Source organism: Pezoporus occidentalis, unplaced genomic scaffold (genome assembly GCF_034315485.1).
Source record: "Pezoporus occidentalis ecotype Australia unplaced genomic scaffold, CSIRO_AGI_Poc_V1 ctg2, whole genome shotgun sequence".
Classification (NCBI taxonomy): domain Eukaryota; kingdom Metazoa; phylum Chordata; class Aves; order Psittaciformes; family Psittacidae; genus Pezoporus; species Pezoporus occidentalis.
In genome coordinates this window covers 13,873,962-13,892,944 of record NW_026913855.1, presented here as the reverse complement: position 1 = coordinate 13,892,944, position 18,983 = coordinate 13,873,962, and the positions used below count along the sequence as shown (strand labels likewise).

Below are 18,983 nucleotides of genomic sequence, written 5' to 3'. Positions count from 1 at the left end.
ACAAGAAAAACTGATGTTTCTAAACATGACTGTTAACCTGTAATTTCTCTGCTGCATTTTCCTCCGTGCACAGGAAATAGAGCAGAACATAAATGTGATGGTGTAGATAGCAATCTGGCAAAGTAACTCATACAGCAAATAAAGGAAAGGTATAAGCAATCTGATTTTCTTCTTCCGAAACACTTACTGGTGAACTAAACAGTGTCTTGACAAAATGATCTCAATGGTTTTGTTGAAGTAACTTCCAGAACTGCCTGTCTCAAAGCCTACATGTTATTATAACACCTACTCTCTTTCTCTCCCTTCTAACAGAGCTACATGCTTGCACTTAAGAAGAAAAGAGAAAGAGATGAAGGAACTGAAGCAAGGCACCAAGCTCCCTTCTCCCTCAGTGCTACCCTGTGAAGCACCGAGCAAGCAACCACTGCCTGCCCCTATGGTCCAATGCACCATTTTCATCTCATGCACTCACTTCATGTTGCCGAATTTTAAAAATCACTGTAGACTGTACAAATACCAGATTATCCACTTCAAGTGCCTGAAGTTTAGCTTCTAAAACTGTACTTTTGCTCCCACGGCACTGCAAGTAAGAGCAACCTCTTTTGAAAATGTTTAAATACTAATTGATGTCTTACACATACAGCTAAAATGTTAGTCTGACCACAAACAACGGTAGCAATCCAAAGATGGGCTTTCAGAAGAGATCATTACTAAGGATCTGATGCTGATTAAAGCTAAGCCTCGCAGTGTCCTTAGATATTCAAAATACTCTTATTCTTGATGTATGATACTTATTTAATTTTGATTTCACCAAAACTATCGAAAGCACTCATGAATCACTGCACTGGGTCTATTTCTGTGAATAACAAACATCATTATGAGAGCAAAAATAAGTCTGGCTAGCAAACGCTAGGCCACCAGAACTTACATTAAACACAGCAGGGAATAACTAAATTTTAATTTTTTATTAAATGGCCTTCCTGGCTTCATATTGCTTCCTAAATGTTAACTACAGCCATAAATATTTTTCCTAAAATGATAGTTTTTCCAAAGCATAAACCCCCCCCCAAACATAAATCCTTAATTACATAAACCACATATGCAGCTATGAAAATGGTCACAGTCAACAGCCAACAAAAAGATCTGGCCAAGATTAACCCAGGCGCCTTGCTTAATTTTAAGCAGAAATTGAGAGGATTTTAAAGTCAATTACCAACAATTTTAAGAGTCTTACTTCAGGTGCATAACTTTAGACTTCTTGAGAAGGTCACAGGGTGGTCTCTCAGAGGCCAGGAGGTAAGCCAGCAAGCACTCCCAAGTCGGCAGTGATATCTGAAAACCTCTGTCAGTAGGCTTATTGTATGCTTAAGAGCTTTTATTGCTGAGAACACTAATCCAAACATATACAGAACAGACCCTTAAAAAACACTTAATCTCTATGTAAAGCACAAATTGACAATAATTAATTAAAAAAGGGGGAGGGGAGGGATTTGACATTCAAGGCTAAAGCACTCTGATATGGATTGGATCAAGTGTCATCTATGGCAACATATGTTGTTAATATCAGCAAATACTGGACCATTCCATAAGGCATAGATAAGGTTAAGTATGGTTTTGATTTCATACTGCCTGTAAACACATCATTATTTTTCTTGGTGTTTTTAACAGACAACACTAAGCTGTGGTTTGATATGTGACCCATCAAAGTTATCATATTGGCTGTCAACGAGAGATTCTCAAATCCTCTTTTAAGGGTCATTTCACATCAGGCTTTCATCCTGGAATGAAAGTTAAAAATTTTATTAGCATAATTCCTCATTATTAACGAAACCAGCGAAAGTCCTACTAACACAAGGCCAGGAAAGGTGCATCTGTGTTAATATGCAGTACCAGCACTCATTTGAGTAGTGCCATTAACCTCAATGAAAGTACACATTTTGTAAAGTCAAACTAAATTTTAATGCTCTCTACCATCACACCTTATGAGCCCATAAAATCAGTGTATCTCAAGATCATATATTAAAGTTAATTGTAGAGAACATGTTTATTGATTTGTACACCAAGAAATCATACCCTGTACCTCTACCACTAAGTTTCACAAATTTAAAAAAAATAGTATTTTGTAACATCACAAGATAATTCAAGTGAGAAAGGACCTCAGCAAATCTCAAGTCCAACCTCCTGCTGAAATCAGGGCCAATTATGAGATCAGACCAGAGGCTTTGTCCAGTAGGGTCTTGGAAACCTCCAAGGAGAGAGTCTATACAGTCTCTGTGAGCCATATATTCCACCGCTTGACTGTCCTCGTGGGGAACAAGCCAGTCCGCACCTCTCTCATTTCAACTTAATCCTATTGCCTCTCATCCTCCCACCATGCTCCATTGTGAACAGTCTGACACCATTTTCATGATATCCCTCCAAAACCCACTGCTTCTCAAGGCCAAATGAGCCCTTGTCCCTCAGCTTCTCCTTGGAGGACAAGTACTCCACCCGTGATGGGTGATGTCCCAGTGCTGAGCTCACTCCAGGTTTTTGATGCTCTTCATGCACCAAGGGCCCCAAAACTGGACAAGGTATCTAAAAGGTGGTCCAAGGACTGCCAAGTAGGAGAAGATAATCCTTCCCCTTGATCTGGTCATGCTTTCATTCACACAGCCCAGAGCAGGCAAACATTAGTTAATACCATTTTGTACAAATGGTAAAGTTTAAACTGTATAATATCCTGTTTCCACTAATATATAAATAGGACTGAACTGTCATTTTGAAGGTAACAAACATCAAAGGTTCTTCCCCAAGAATCAAGACTACATGCATCCTAGCAAGTGATACAGCAAAAGGTATACAGATATAAAGGTACAGCCACAAAGGTGCACTCTGAGCTAGTCCTCACAATTAGATGAAATACGGTGGCACCATGAGTGAGGGCAGAGAGGAGTAACATTATAAATTGTGCAATAACATTTTAGCACAAGGTAAGCGAGACACCTTCGCCCTGAGGCACACAGCCTGGACTCACCAGGAAGCTCCCCTGTGATACAGTTTCACCCCAGATGTGAGAGCCTGCCAACTTCTGTTTGGCCCTGGGATAGGTAAAGAGTAAATGACACGTTGTAGTCTGAGGTTGCCTTTCTGACGGCATTATCTCAAGTCACGGCTACCGACATCAAAACTATCTTGGCGGTAAGACTCCTGACGGGGTGTAAGGACATAACTACTCTGTCAACAAGACCAAGAAAGATCTTATTTATGAGAGGCTGGTTTAATTTTGTGCATTTAGCTTCTTGGCTGGAGCAAAAAAAAAAGTAACAACCAGCAGATTTTTAGCCATAAAAACAGTGTGCTTGATGAGGAAGACTATGAAGATCAAACAGCAACAAACATCTGACCACTGAGGTAACACTAGAGCCTCAGCTAAGAAATGCCAACATCCACATGAGAATGGGAATCAATGGGAATCAAAGGCAAAATTTCAGCGCATCTGAAAATCTCTGACCAAAGTGAAATGGATTATTTTTTTCCCTAAAAAGAATTAATTTCCTGCCCAGTATGAAACACATTAAATAAAACATGACATTTGATACTAATCGATATTTCCCACCATTATGTGGTAAGAAACCAGCTGAGGCTGAAGCACTGTACAGTTTTATAGAACTTGGGCACTTCATTGCAAGACAGAAGAAAGGCAAGACAGGAACAGCAAACTCAGACCACACAACCTATGTTTAATGCCCAACTATCTCACAAAATGTCAATATATGAATATTCAGCAAGGGCATATACTACAGTATATTAAATATGCTGAAAAAAAATAAAATGATTTGCTATTCGAAGTAGCCCTATGGAGTTTATGCGCTGGCTCTGCATTGCATCCACACAGAAGCCTTAATACTAAACTAAAAAAAGTAACCACTGCCTGAATGCTGTTAAGATAAAGCAAGCTGACTATGAGTAGGTGAAGAGACGTTATAACTGACATCACAAGAAATCCCAGCCTGAGAAGTTCTTCTACCCCAGGCACTCCAAAGACAAAATAAGACTGTGTGCCTCCCCAAAGGCAAATTTATGGGCTCCCAGTCAAACCTAACCAGAAACCAGTCTCACCAAGTTATCCATGTGAGAATAAAGCTTTTTAAAGATAAACAGAAAAAGCATGTTTCCAGAAATTAACCAAAATACCTCAGGGACATCTGGAAATATTCTTCCAATGCCAGGCAATGCTATGAACAGTTTCATGACTAAATAATCTGCTTGCAATTTAAGGATTATCAGTTGTTACTGGGAAGTTAGGATTTGGCTAATAAATCTTTAGAGCTAGTTCTACCTCTAACACACAGAAGAAGAAAGGCCATTAAAACAGAATTATAGAACTGCTCATGAAACAGCAACCAGTTGTAGGGTTATCAGCAAAGAGCAGCTGCTATCTGGTCAGATGAGATATTGAATATAAAATACCCAAACATGAGTCTGAGGGTTACAAGCAGAAATGAAATGAACAAGATGTTAACTAAATTATCTTTGCTCATAATGATGTTGAAACCAGAACAAGCTCCTTAGTCATACTCTCTGCATTTCTTTAATATAATCTTCCATTTGAAAAGCAGGGACCAAATGGAGCAATTTCCATACTGCCTGTAGCAACTGAAGAGAAATGAAAAGCAGCAAAGAGCTCACACCTAACAACCATACTATTTAAAAACAGAGAAAAGAACTGGAGTTCTGGCAAAGCAAGTAGGAAGTCTTACACAGCAGGTCTTCCTTTTGGGACTAAATGGGGCTGTGAACATGACAAAAGCATAAGTTAGGTGATTTGATGGAAATCTAGACACCAGGAAGTTCCTAACAGTAGAAGCTCAGGCGGGTCTGGCTGGACCCACCCATGCTGGAAGTGGGAAGGATGACCTCCCCCAGGGTAGGTTTGCTTCAGCATCAATAGGAGGTCCTTAATGCTGACAGCTCTGAGTTACTCAAGAGCTCTTTCCTTTTCCTAACCTCACCTGCCCTTTTCCACAGATGTGCTCAGTCTCTCTTTTTGCCCTCTCACACATATACGTGCACCTTTTTAGGAAATTCTTATGAAAGACTCCATCCAGGTCAGCCTATAAGGATATAGCTACAAGAGAGTGTTACCTAACTCACCATCCATTTTTATATTTTTTATTCAAAGGAAGCCAAAGGAAACTAACAACTCCTTGTGCTAAAGTGGTATCCAGAAAGTATGAAAAACCCCACTCATTACTCACAAGGAAGGCAGACTACAAGGAAACTCACAAGTAAAAATTCTTGTGTTTCAATAACTGGCTCGCTCCCGGCTCACATCAGCTAAAATTAGCAACCTATTGTATTTACTATACACTCAGAGGTATACTTCTTGAATTAGCTAGTTTGTTAGCTCAGCATCATCCCACCACAAAACTGAGCTTGTTCTGGCCTCAGATTTTAGAAACTTGAGAAAAACCCTTCTATTTGTTAAAGCTGGGTCAAGCTAAAAATGTCAGGATCCTGAAAACATAGCCACTGATTCAACAATGCATTGTACCATTTGGAACAGCCACTTGCCGTTTACTATTGGAAGATGCTTTTTCAGCAATTGCTTTATAATGTTGATTTGTACAATGTCCCTTTGCAAATGTCACTTGCAGGTTGGAATCTCTTTTGCTGAACTGTCACTCAAAAAAAAATTGCCAGACTTGTCAGGAAAAGTCAAAATACTATTACTTACACATTCCATTAATGTTTTAACCCAGTTCTCATAATAGCTTCAAAGGATGAAATGTACAATTTAAAACTGTAAATCTGTTTGTCTGCCTGTCAAAACAATACCAGTTCTTGCTATGTCTAGCACCAGCAGTGGATTTACCGAACAGATTTCGGTTGCTAGTAGTCTAAACTAAATGTACTAACCAAAGAAAATTAAAATAGAAGTAACAGATACAGACATTGACTCACAACCCAAGAGATTTACAGGAGCCAGAAAAATTCCCTGCCTATATTCTAATGTTGTTTCTCAGAGCAAAGAACATGTAAACATCTCCATTTCTATCCATTTGCCCCCACTGGTAAAATGAGGACATTAAAATGTACTTAACTATTGAAGACGAAAGCAATGAAAAATGAAGCTGAATGATATCAGAGACTATTCCTGTTCCCACAGAAGTCAGGCAAGTTTTCTCACTGTCCTTAGTGAGCACAAATCACTGCATTGAATGCGCCTGAAGACAGGAAGGACCTTTCAAGTCTCCACTCTTGTTATTAGCAGCCTGCAATGTTCCCTCAATCTGAAAACACCAGAGATTTTAAGAATAGATAGGACTTTATGAAAATGTGAGATCTGGTATGGCATGAGCTACAGACACAAACAGTTCCTGCATCAAGCCAATCATGGCTGTCTTAGCTGCCATAAATATTTAAGAAAGACAGTTCAGACTTGACTTAAAGCCTAACAGTTTAAGATACACAGAACAATTTAAATAAATTTCTTCTCAGACACATGTATGGACATATTTTAATGTAGATACAAACACTTTATGAAATCAGACACCAGGAAAATGCACAAATGAACTGCATAAAACGTCGTTGCTAACTTGTAGTTTTGAACACTTGGAAAGTAAAAGGTAGGTAGCTCTGGTGTACGCCAGCAGAAAAATAAAAAGGCTAGCTAATCCTCTCACCAGCGTTAAGTAGCAAACAGGACACTACTGTAACTTGCAACTACTGAAGATTATCCACTTCCATTTAGAGTGACTATATTTCTAGCCCATATGGTTGCTAGAGATAAGGATGGAAAGATGAAAAGAATCAAAATGGATCTTGGTTACATGTCTTGCCCAAAAAACATGGCACAGTTTCCTATAAATACAAAATGGAGATAAAATGGTTTTGACTAATGACAGTATGTGGGTACCATCACAGCAAAGAATCCAGAAAGCTCACATGGTTTCAAACTTACAGGGAAAATTCAGGGAAGCATCTGTGGGGATGAGGTCACTCTAAGCCAGTAAATCAAAATGCTTAAACTGTTAAGCACCATATTTCCAGATTTTTGTTTGATCTCTTCCCTTCTCATTCAGTTTCCTATTTCCCTTGTATGAAAAAATGCAGTACTGACCACAGCCAATGACCTAGGGAGCATGGTACACCATCAGCATGTGGTGCTCCCACCTGCGTTTTGGCAGGGAGAGGTGCAGTGGCAGGAAGCAGGATAAGGAATGCCTGCGGGAAGGGGAGAGAAGGAAAAGGGGCCTGGCTGCTCCTCTGAGGCCAGATGGCAGGCCGATGAGAGTCCTCTGTAAGCTGGGACATGACAACATAAAAAGGGTACTAACCTTTAAGGTAAGACGCATGCAATATTTTGTTTATCAAAGGAGAATGCTGATCTATCTATAATAATGTATTTGAAACTCCCTCTATAATTTTGTCAATAACATCCATTCACTTAACAAGAGGGATAATAAAGTAGGGAGGGTTTGGAAGGACCCTGCAGATACAAAATATGTCTACCAAGAATATGCAGCAGAACCAACATTTCTGAAGTCTCATACATGCATTTATAATGTTTATAATGATCAACTTCCTCACCTATATCTCAGCACTGTCAGATTTACTAGAAAAATAATATTCCAGGTAAAAAAACAGCAGATGGGAAAACAAGGTAAAGGACATTTAATTTCAGTTGCTTCTCCTCCATGCCAACACACTACTTTGAAGGGACTACAAGTGTGGGAAGGGAACATATGTGCATGTGGATTGTGCATCTTGGAGAGTATTTGCTGCTGGAACATAATCTCTCCTTTTTTACCCTTTCTTTCTTTGCATGATAGCTCAAATATACATTCACATGAGGGGTGGTTCCACACAGCTATACATGGACCTAAGCAGGCAAAAGGAGAGTCCTAAGAGTCCTGCACGCAGTGACTTCACCAAATGCTGTGACAACCTTAAGGCTTCAGAGACAGATCAGTACCCACTGAAAGTGGAGACAGAGGCTTTAGGCAGCCCCATGACAGGGACTGTAAATAAAACTATTTTTCAACAGCACCCCGGAAGTTGCCTGGACCTTGATGGTGTCCAAACCAGAGCTTTGAATCATTCTGTCTTAGTGGTTTCTCAGTAAATACCAACAGAGCCTGCTGCCACTTAAAACAACCACTGATGAATTCAGACAAAACTCTTGGCCTGCCCACATCTCAGGATGCAAATGAAGAGGGAACTATTAACATTTAAGCACAAGACTCTGGAAAGAGAACTGATGCGGGTGAAATTCTGATACCATCCTAGGCACAAACTTATGGTACCTCTGGAAGGGAACTCTATCAAGATAGATCTGTCATAGGTGCTTGGACTTACGGAACAAGTGAGAACAACTTAAATATCCATCTTCACAGACCAAGAAGTGAATAGCTATGCTGAGAATCTGAAACTGAGGATGCAGCAGAATACGCAGCTTCATCTTCAAATTCCACATGAAGCATCTCCCGCCTCAGGCAAGAAACAGAAAAAGCTCTTTAAGGAGTGTGAAATCAATGGAGTGAGAAAGTACAGCAACTTGGTTGACAGGCAAATGACAGACTCAGAGAGGTGCTAAAGAGACCTTAACACAGTTTTAGGGCAGACCTGATCCTTTCAGCTTAAGTGGGTACTCCAAAATGAGTACTCACTCTGTCAGAATTGGTCAACCGGAGGGGACCAACAAAATGCACCAATCTGAAACTTAACTGGCAGCATATTCCTTTCAACTATTTACAACAACTTTTCTGTGGGTGAGACGAGGAGTGCTGTAACTAAAAGGACCACTAGAACATGGCTCCTCCTGTCCATGCTATGGAGCACAGACCTTGAAGGAAAGTTGGTGTTCAAAAAGTAAATCTCCCCATGCTTTGTCAGAGTAAAGTCAGCTGCAGTAGCTGAAGCAGCAGGTAATACAAAGCCTCTGATCCCTGAAATTGTAGGTTGAAAACAGGCTTTTCCTTGAAGCTAGACAGACACCTGCCAGTCCTGGGAAGAGATCTGGAGACTGGCAGATGCCTGCATGGGCATGGGGGACCAAAAGTCTTGAGTTCAGGATGGATGTGTTACACTGCATACAGCTTGCAGTGACAATCAGTAAGCTGTCTAAAATTCTACCTATTGAAGAAATAAGTACAGACAGTCTACCCTTCTCCCATTCTCCTGCATGCCCCAGTTTTGGCTGGGATACTGTTAATTTTCTTCATAGTAGCTACTATAGAGCTGTGTTTTGGATTTGTGCTGGAAACAGTGTTGATAACACAGGGATGTTCTTGTTACTGCTGAGCAGTGCTTATACAGAGGCAAAGCCTTTCCCGCTCCTCACATCACCCCACCAGTGAGCAGGCTGGGGGTGCACAAGCAGCTAGTTAGGAGGTGACACAGCTGGGACAGCTGACCCCAATTGACCAAAGGGATATTACATACCGTATGGTGTCATGCTCAGCATACGGTATGGAATAAAGCTGATTAAAGAAGGAGGAAGAGGAGGATGTTCGAAGTGATAGTGTTTGCCTTCCCAAGTAACACATGATGGAGCCCTGCTTTCCTGGAGACGGCTGAACACCATCTGCCCACAGAAAGTATTAAAGGCATTCCTTGGTTTGCTTTGCTTGCGCACACAGCTTTTCCTCTATCTCAACCTTTTTCTCTCTTACATTTACCATTCCAATTCTCTCCCCCATCCCACTGCAGGAGAGTGAGCAAGCAGCTGTGTGGGGCTGGAGTTAAACCACGACATTGCAGAAAGTATGGCTCTTTTGGGGATCTGCCATTCATTTTATGGCAAATCTTGGTGTTGCTGGAATCACCAACTTTAGTTCCAAGAACAGTTTCAAAAGCAGAGAGAGATTTAGGCAGCAGTTTAGCATTGGTGGTTCCAAGTCTGGAAATAACCAGTCCTAAAGAGTGCAGCGATGGTGTTGGTGGAGCTAATGTATCCAGCAGGACTCAGACTGCTGTGATAGGCAGACAATGGATAAAGATGAAAACAAATGCTTACAGCATTTCATACAGGCCTTCAGTAGCTGAACTGGTTTTGAAGGGGATGACCAAATTAGAAGCCTCTATAGTAATCACAAGGACCCAAGAGGACTTGGACTTTACCAGTCTGGAAGGGAGAAGACAGAGAGGACTTTCTTGGGATGGCTTTCTAAGGAGGATGGCCAGCGGCAGATCAAAGATAAAGCAGTCAGATTTGTCTGACTGCCTTCCAGCCCATGCTACCCACTGGGTTCCACATCAAAGAAAGCTTTCACTGCTTTCTCAAGGAGAGATTTTCTGTAGTTCAAGCTCACCATCCTTTCTAGGATCTTAAAGAACCACATGGAGCACTTACTGGGAGCAGGTTCTTCTGTGTCACACTAACAAACTTTTGCATGGGATGAAATTCAACCTCAAAGCAGGGGCAGATCCAAGGTGTAAAAGAGCCTTGGGAGACATCATCAAACCTAAAGAAAAGCATAGCTGCTCCTACTGAAAATTCATAGCAGAATTAGGCAGTTGAGAAAAAAACGTAATGACACAAGAACGACCCACCTTATGCACTCACTGAGCAGGAAGGTGAGCAGGGCACCTAACAAACATGTTTCTGTTCTCAGTGGCAGGCCATTCGAATATTCATAATTTGAATGCATTTGTGGACTATCACTCCAAAAAAAAAAAACAGAGTAGGCCTTCCAACTGAAATTTCATACTAAATAACCAAAATCCGCAAACTTGAAAACTATGTCTGCTCATTTACTGTCTCCTCCATGCTTAACAGAGTCCTACTTCAATTTGCACTTAATTGGATTACTACACTAATGGCAAAGTGAGGTGTTAATCACGTATCTTTTTGTAGTCAATTAAATTTAACTTAAAACCCACACATGTATAAAGTTATGACTGCTCAGTGCACAAAGCTAGTCAGCAGAAACCCAGCATGATTAAACTGATGAAAAATTCCTTCCTGGATATATGCTGTGCCACTGACAGCTCTGCAACTGACAGACCAGTAGCTGTGATAAATTCCACAGAATTATATTCCCTATTCATTTCAGACAGGAAATAAACAAATCCAAACTGATCTAGATGAACTGAAAGACAAAATAAATGAACAAAGAGGGAAGATCTATAACCATACTTCACATGAACCTGCATAACTGGATTATGATTTAAAATAACTTATGTGAATATGTGCACATTTTTGTTTACTTGTTTTGCTCAGAATATGTACTTTATATTTTTCAGTGGCCTTCGGACTCTAAAACTTCAAATAAATCACTCTGTTTACTTTATATCACCAAGAAATCTATCTGACTGAGACATTTAAGAAACCTTAAAAAAAAGGGCAGAGGACATTTTCAATGGTAAAGAGTAACTTTATTATCTCAGTTATTTATCAATTTTCTAGGTCAAAACTTAATTTTTCAATTGTCACCCATACGAATTTAGGTTAGAAGCCAAAGATTAAGCAATGATCTCTGATTCTGAGATGCTGAAAGATGAGTGCCACCACCACATAAATCTTTGTAGCACCATCCTTTTCAGAGTACATTGTTAAGTTTACACTAGAGGATTACTCTTCCTTTGTGCAAAGGTGTTACTGGGCCATGTGTGAGAACAAACACCTGAAAGCAGGTCTTTAGCTTGAACATGTGTATCACAAAAAGCGATCCAGAGCCATACTACCTCTGCAAGACCTATAGCAATGAGAGCAGGTATACTTTGCCTGCCAAGCTAATTATGTTTGGATGACAATATCACTTACCTACAACCCACTAAACAAAACTATATTGAAACTACTCAGTAGAAGGTCTAGTTTGTTTAATAGTCTCTGTAAATCTCTGAACGGTTGCTATTGCCTCTAGCCACTTTTTCCTCTCTTTCACCATTTAAAAATACATAGAGCAACATCACAGTCCTGGCGCCCAGACAAGACAGTTTATATCAAACCTTCCCTTGAAAAATTAAACCAGTCATGAGTTTGGAGAAAGGAAAGTGGAGCGAGATACAGGAGATTTATAAAATCATGAAGGCAGTGGATAAGATGACTGGAGAACTGCTATTTAACAAATCCCACAATGGCTGAACTGGGGGACACCTGCTGAAAACTGAGAAAAAAAAAAATCACTTTTAGCGATTTAGCAATTATTTTTAAGGAACTTCTGCAGTTTGCTGTCATAGAAAACTGGATGCAGACAACATTTAATCAAAAGGATTCATAGGTAACAGCTCCATAAATGTCTAGGAACTAAAAGGATGAGGCAGATATCCCTAATCCAATGTCTGTGAAGAGCATGAGGGGAATGGACTAAAGAAAGTGGCCAGGCTTATGTGCTGTCCTTAAACAGTACATGCTATTGCCTCTTGGAGACCGAATTCTGGGCCAGATGGACCCTACTGAGATCCGCTTGGGCACTTCTGTTCTCTGATCTTCAAAAAGTTTTGAAGTTCATTGTTTCAAAAGATAAAGAAACTCTGGTTCCAGGACAGAGCATCAGCAATTTACAGCACTGTTCACAGATGTGTCACAGACCAGAAGGACAGCTCACTACCAGGAAAGGTGAATGCTTACCCAGAAAAGAAAAAGCACTGATAGAGGGTACTGTTAGAGAAAAATATCTCATGTCAATTTGGGCAGCTCAAGAGAAATGAGGCTGCTGCTGCTGCGCTATGCCCCCACGTCCAACCAGCAGCAAGGCTGAAAATGTTTTCCCAACAGGGACATGCACACAGAGCACACATATATACCACATGCATACATACATATATTCATATATAGCTGGACATACATATCCCAGACAGACACTCTGAGCACTCATACCAACACTCATCCTGCTCCCTGATCCACCTGAACAGGGCAGAGGTCCATTAACTGGGAATGTATCACCATGTCCGAGGTAGACCCCACCAGTAGCTGGGCTCAGAAACTCAGCCTGCCAAGTAGCAACCCCTGAATATCAGTATCCTAAGCTGCTGCACCTGCACATATGAGCCCCCAGGGTTGCAGCCTCACTCCAGCTGCTGGTACAGACCATTACAAATGTAGCCAGAGGTGCCCAGGACTCCTCTGCTCCTTACAGCTGCCCTCCTGTGCTTTCACCCCTAAGGACATAAAGCTACTCTCATACCCAGGGGTGGACCTTCAAGACTCCCAAACCCATCCTGGCCCCCAGCCTACTTCACCTGCTCACTGGCTCATCTGCATTATCTTTGCTAGCAATCAGACCCACACTCACTTCAGTTGCTGCACTGCACACACACCCCCCACACACACGAGGAGTAAAGAGTTCCTTACTGAAAACCAGTTGAAGGTGGAGTTTAGTAAGGAGACAGACTGTGCTGGTGAGATACAGGGCTTCACCAGACAAGCATCTTGACCAATCCGCTTTTTATACAGATGAACTCTTTATTATCCCATACTTGTTACTGCCCCAGTCTCTTAAATCCCATCTTTGTCCTACCTTTGGTTCCTCCCCTAAACATCCCATAATAAATCCTATGCAGTGCCCAAAAGCTATTGTGCGTCCCCTTACGTGTCCCACACCCTCAGCTGGCAACCCCCCTTAGACCAGGGGGTAACTTGGAGAGCTGCTCCCCATAGCTCATGGGGACAGGTTTCACACCCAGACACTGTGGCTGAGGCTCTGCCCGGACAGCCCTGGAACGGATCCAGACAGGGTCTCACTCCCTGAGTCCATAATATGGATTTCTGCCCATGTGCTTCTCCAGGCTTGTGGAGATGAACCTTTCACAGCTCTCCCATGATGGGCCCAGTCGTAGCTCAGCAGAATACTATTTGCCTGTCCCACTCCCTTTCTCTGAGCATCTCTGTGGGTGTGCAGAAGAGGAAGAGCTTTATCACACAACCAACACACAACCAAACAGGTACCTCTGGAGTCAGCCAGCCTTGAAATACAATGACTTACCACCAGCTTTCTAAGCTCTAACACACAGATTTAATCTGTCACAGGTCATCTGTTTCTTAAAATAACCTGTGATGATCCATCCCCCTTCAACATCTGTTAGGAATCATCACATACTGCGCTTGCCATAAACCAAATGTGGTTATTAATGATTAGGTAAATCATATAACGAACCAATGGTTAGCACAAGCTATAGTCAGTAAGTCGTGCACATCTCTGATACTACAGCTTCAGCAGTCTTATCAAGGTCAAGGCAGCAACTCGAGTGGTTAAAACAAAGCCTTTGTGTCTCAGCAAATTGGGGTGTTACAGACACAGTCTCTGGTCTGCAGACAGATATGCCTGGGGCCTCATACAGTGCTCAGTCCAGGGCAGTCTTTTCACTGATGCAGGAAGGCTTTGGATCAGCCTCTGGAATCACAATGAGGCTTTTTCCATTTCATTTTGGGGGTTTGTTTATTACCTCTCTGTTGGTCTTCTGTTCCATTAAGTTGTTTTTGTGCTTCTTCAATTTTGTCTGCAAGAAAAAGAAGTCATTATTAAAATACTTCTATAAAATACTATAAGATTTTTAGAAAGTCATTTACTGAAATCTGTCTTGAACTATCTGTACATACCTAGGAGTGATGCCATTCACAGGTAAATATGCAGTACATTATGAGTAATACAGCCACATAAAATTCTATCATGTTTTACTAGCAAGGCTACTGACATGTTAAATTACATGGAACTGCAGAAAGAAAAGCACTGGCATTGGATCTGCAGCCAGCAGCTAATCCCACCATAGCTTTGTACCATCTATAATAATTAATGCAGTCAGGGGACTCTTCGGAATAGGTATTACGGTGCATTACAGAGTATTTTAATAAGCTTTTGAAAAAATGCTGTTAGAAAGACAACAGGGCATTAACCACAGCGATAGAGACAGCAAACAGGATTTGCCACATGAAGTGATGGAGCCAGCACTGTCACACAGGAGCAGTGGGGGGTGAGCAGCAGCCCCATGCTTATTCCTCCGTGAAACTACCCAAATTCCTATGGACACAACAGGAGCAAAAAGAGGCCTTCAGTCTTTACTCTCGTCCTGTTCATCGCAAATCACCTGCTGCCCTCCAGACACATCAGTGATGGGAACTGTGTTTCTGCCAAAGTTGTGCAGAAGATGCAGTGGGAAAGGGGGAGGGGGGCTTGTTCTGCACGTGTGTGCATTTGCAAGTGCAGAGCAAGAAGCAAGAAAAGGGGCAACTGGAATGAATAAAACTTGAGTTCTATTTTTTTTGGTAGCAAATAATCCTCTGAGTGGTTTCAGGATGGCTTCATGTTATGTTGCTAAGAAGCAGTGGCAGTGGGAGAAGCTGAGTTCCACATCAAACTACAGCTTGTCTGCCCAAGGTCTGAGCTTGGCACATGGCTTTCAGATAATACTGTTCATTTTCCAAAACAACTGTTAAGGCTTTCTTTTTTTTTGTTTGTTTGATTTTGTTGTTTGGTTTTGTTTTTTTCATTTGCTCCCGAAGCTGGAGCAAACGAAGCTTCTGAGAAAGTCTAAAGACTATTACAGCAATTTTAAAAGCCAAACCTCTTCCTTCTTCCTTTGAGGTTAGCGAGACAGATGTACATATTTAAAGGGAAGTTTTATAACACAGTTTCTTTTGTACTGGCTTACTGGCTGCTGAAGACAAGCATAAGCAACTCGAAAAAAGAACCATCCTTTACCAGCAATTTCCCAACCCAGTTATGCAGATTTACTTTAAGCACTGAAGACTTAGTATTTAACATCTTCCTGGACTTAAACTATGGCTGAAATACTGTATGTATCTATACTTTTTTTTTAATAGGAATGGCTGTAAATAATGCTTTCTAGCAAAAATAAGAGGAAACATAAACAATGCATCTTTTATATATATGTGCCAATAATGTTATTAGAGAAAAGTCTATCTTAATCTCATTGTTTTCCCACAGGTTATTGCTTTACAGAAAGGTGATGGAATAAGCAATTTACAAAGGTGCATGACATGGGATGAAATACACTAACATATACAGGAAATACACAGGAAACAATAAACCTCAACAAATTAACCCTGTAAATGGAGCTGTAGGATTGACCAAATGCAACAAGCAATCACACCCATAGACTGGCTATCAAACCCATTTCCCCTCTGTTTAGAGATATGCGTAAGATATGTTTCTCTCTTGAGAGAATGTAAACAATTTGTCACCAAAATTTATGCTTAAGTAGACAAACAACTGCAGTTTCATTCTTAAAAGAATTATCTGCATATTTCAGATAAATGCTACAAGGAATGTATGCATTTAAATTCACCATCATCCTATTTTATAGAGAAAAATTACTGAAGTATTTTGGAAGCATGCTATGTTAGATTGCCAAAAAGATTAATCGCTTTGATCTCCTTAGCTGAATTTTCTCTTATTAAAGGAAAAAAAGAGTTCCTACCAGAAATTCACAACCACCCCTTTGTCAGAGAGTAATCCCAAACAAAGAACTACAAATAACACAAATAATAACTAGGTAAACATGTTCTTGGTACCCAGCCAGAAAGTCTCCTACATCTCCTGACGTGTTTCCCCCAGTGAGTTATATTTGTTGCGTATACATCTTCGTACCTGTGGAGGTATCTCTGTGCAGAACACTTCTGAGCATTGCAAACAATGGAAAAATTCAGTGCTGGTTCCGATTCTGACTGCAAATGAGGCAGGGCATATGTTAGCATGGGTCTGCTTCCTAAATGTTTCATTGTGAGCTACATCTTTGGAACAACCCATAGCATAGAGCTACCTGCTCTTGTTGTTACACCAAGGCGTGTTTAACACCATTGTACAAAATTTGTGACAGCTGCTTCCCAGCCTGCTGCATTTTACCACTACAGATCCTATATGGATGACTGCCTTATGAACCACTGTGTTCCAGGCTGGAAAGAAGAAATGGGTCATCCCAAACCTCTGTAGAGCAGGTGGGAAGAGCAGGCTTTGGAATCACACCAGTGGCACCAAAACACAGCCACCTCAATGCTGACAATAACTTGCTAATTAACAGCAAATTCAGATTATCCAGTAAATTCCTTCTCTCATATCTCCCTAAATTACCCATATGTGAAACATTTTAAGGCAAATTACATATTACATGTCATATTATTTCATAACTATATGACAGATTCTCTTAACGGTACATACCTTTGAAAACTCCTTATAAGCAAAAATACGTTACATAAAACTCATCTGCAAAGCCCAGGAGGAACTGAAAACTGCACTGTTAATTGCAAATAATATTATACAACTCCTTACTCACTTGATTTAGTATTATTTCAGATTTAAACCTGTGATAATGGAGATACTGTCTAATCTGAAAATTTTACAAAAGAAACTGGAATATTATTTACTTCTCCTAGGATAAAAGAAAGTAATTTAACTAATGGAAATTTCTAATACATGGCAGATATGGCACCCTCTTCATTTCCCATAAAATGACAGAACAGTACCTATCTTGACTACTTTACTGCAAGACCTATCCTAATGCCCCCAAACTTCAGATGACAGCCTTCTAGAGTAGCACACATCTAGAAGCAGATGATGATGGTGCCAGACACTCTTACTTAAGATGCAACACTTCTCACCAAGTGAGGGGAAAAAGAAATAAAAGAGGAAATTGCCATGTGATTCCATGTGATACCAGTGTAACAAGCTATGCAGCCAGCTCTTGGTTATCCCAGGCAAGTGTGTAGTTCAAAAAAGGAAAGCTCAGATAATATCATAATAGTGGGGTTTTTTTTTAATATGTGTGTACTTACTTAAAAACATACTTATGGCTATATTGGCTTTTACACATACTTATTTATATATATATATATATATGCACGTGTGCAAAATAAGATGAAACAAGGGTGCAATGCTTTTCTTACTCCACTACTATACCTTTTTACATTATTGTCTGACAAAGCTCTTCCAGCAGGTATCTGCTGTGTGGAAATATCATCAAATTCCTTGGTGTTTTAAATAGGCAATGTCCCTGTGCTTTTTAGGGACACAAGGAAGGAGATCGGCATGCTTTAATACATGCTTCTTGTTTTACACACCTCCTGCTGTGATAGATCATTAAATGGATACCAAGAGTCTGAGTCAGATACGGTGGTGCTGTGGTGAGTTTTTAAACAGTAAAATAAACTAGATTTTTCAACAGCTTTACATTGTCTGTTTTTGATCTTCACTGAGATTCACCTCATATATTTTAATTACACCACAAATAAAATGTAGTTTAGAAAGATATTTACTTTCTTTTTTTTTTAAGATATCAGCATACCAACATACACAAACCTTAACATGTTTATGTGTATCAGAAATGCATTAGGAGTTCTCAAGAAAAACTTTTAAGGCCTTATTTAAACAGTCAGTTAACGAAGAAAAATAAAGGGTTGGGAATTTCAGCAAAGGAAAACAGAGATACTGAAAAGTGTGAGGTTTGCAAAATATAAAACCAGTAACTTCTGACAGCAATTTTAGCTGGAGCAAAAGAAATCTTACATTTCTGGGTTCATTTGGGGGTTTTGTTTTAGTTTTTTTCCATCTCTTTTTTGCTCAAGAGAGCTCCCGTGCTGGTGTAATGAGTCCTGCTGAACAAGTCACCTTGCAGAATAACAACACACACAGGAACAGAGAACCAGTCACTGAGGAGGACACAATTGCTTTTAAGTCACCAGAAAAGCACATGAGAGTGATGGGTAAGAAGTGCTCATTAAGCTTATGCAAAATGCCCAAACATCAATATTTTTTATTGTACACATTTGAATGTGTCTGTACCACTGTAAAAGGGGGGTTTTGGCTTCTTGTTGAAAACACAAAGCTTCTGCTCTAAAACAATAAAAAGGGCCTTGGTTTTATTTTTAGTATCTCACATACTCTGTTTATGGATAAGTGGAAAATCAGCAGATTTACAACATACTGGATGCTAAGACAGGCTACTTCATCAAAACTTTGAGAAATATGAGCTCACATCTTGCCTGAAAGGCTGGGGTTGTACACTCAAGTATTTAACCAAAACAGCTGGAAGGAAAATGTCAG

General features: G+C 40.3%; 1 protein-coding gene across 11 annotated transcripts in view; it reads right to left on the bottom strand.

The window, feature by feature from the left end:
• Positions 1-18,983, bottom strand: part of HIVEP1 (HIVEP zinc finger 1) — a 133,790-nt gene that overhangs the window by 44,473 nt on the left and 70,334 nt on the right. For all 11 annotated transcript variants that reach the window (XR_009964637.1, XR_009964636.1, XR_009964638.1 and 8 more), the window contains one exon: positions 14,374-14,427. Coding sequence is in view for 8 of the 11 variants with exons in the window: in XM_062617904.1 (XP_062473888.1) it covers positions 14,374-14,427 (54 nt within the window). In the remaining 3 variants the exon portion in view is untranslated. The remainder of the gene's footprint in view (positions 1-14,373; positions 14,428-18,983) is intronic.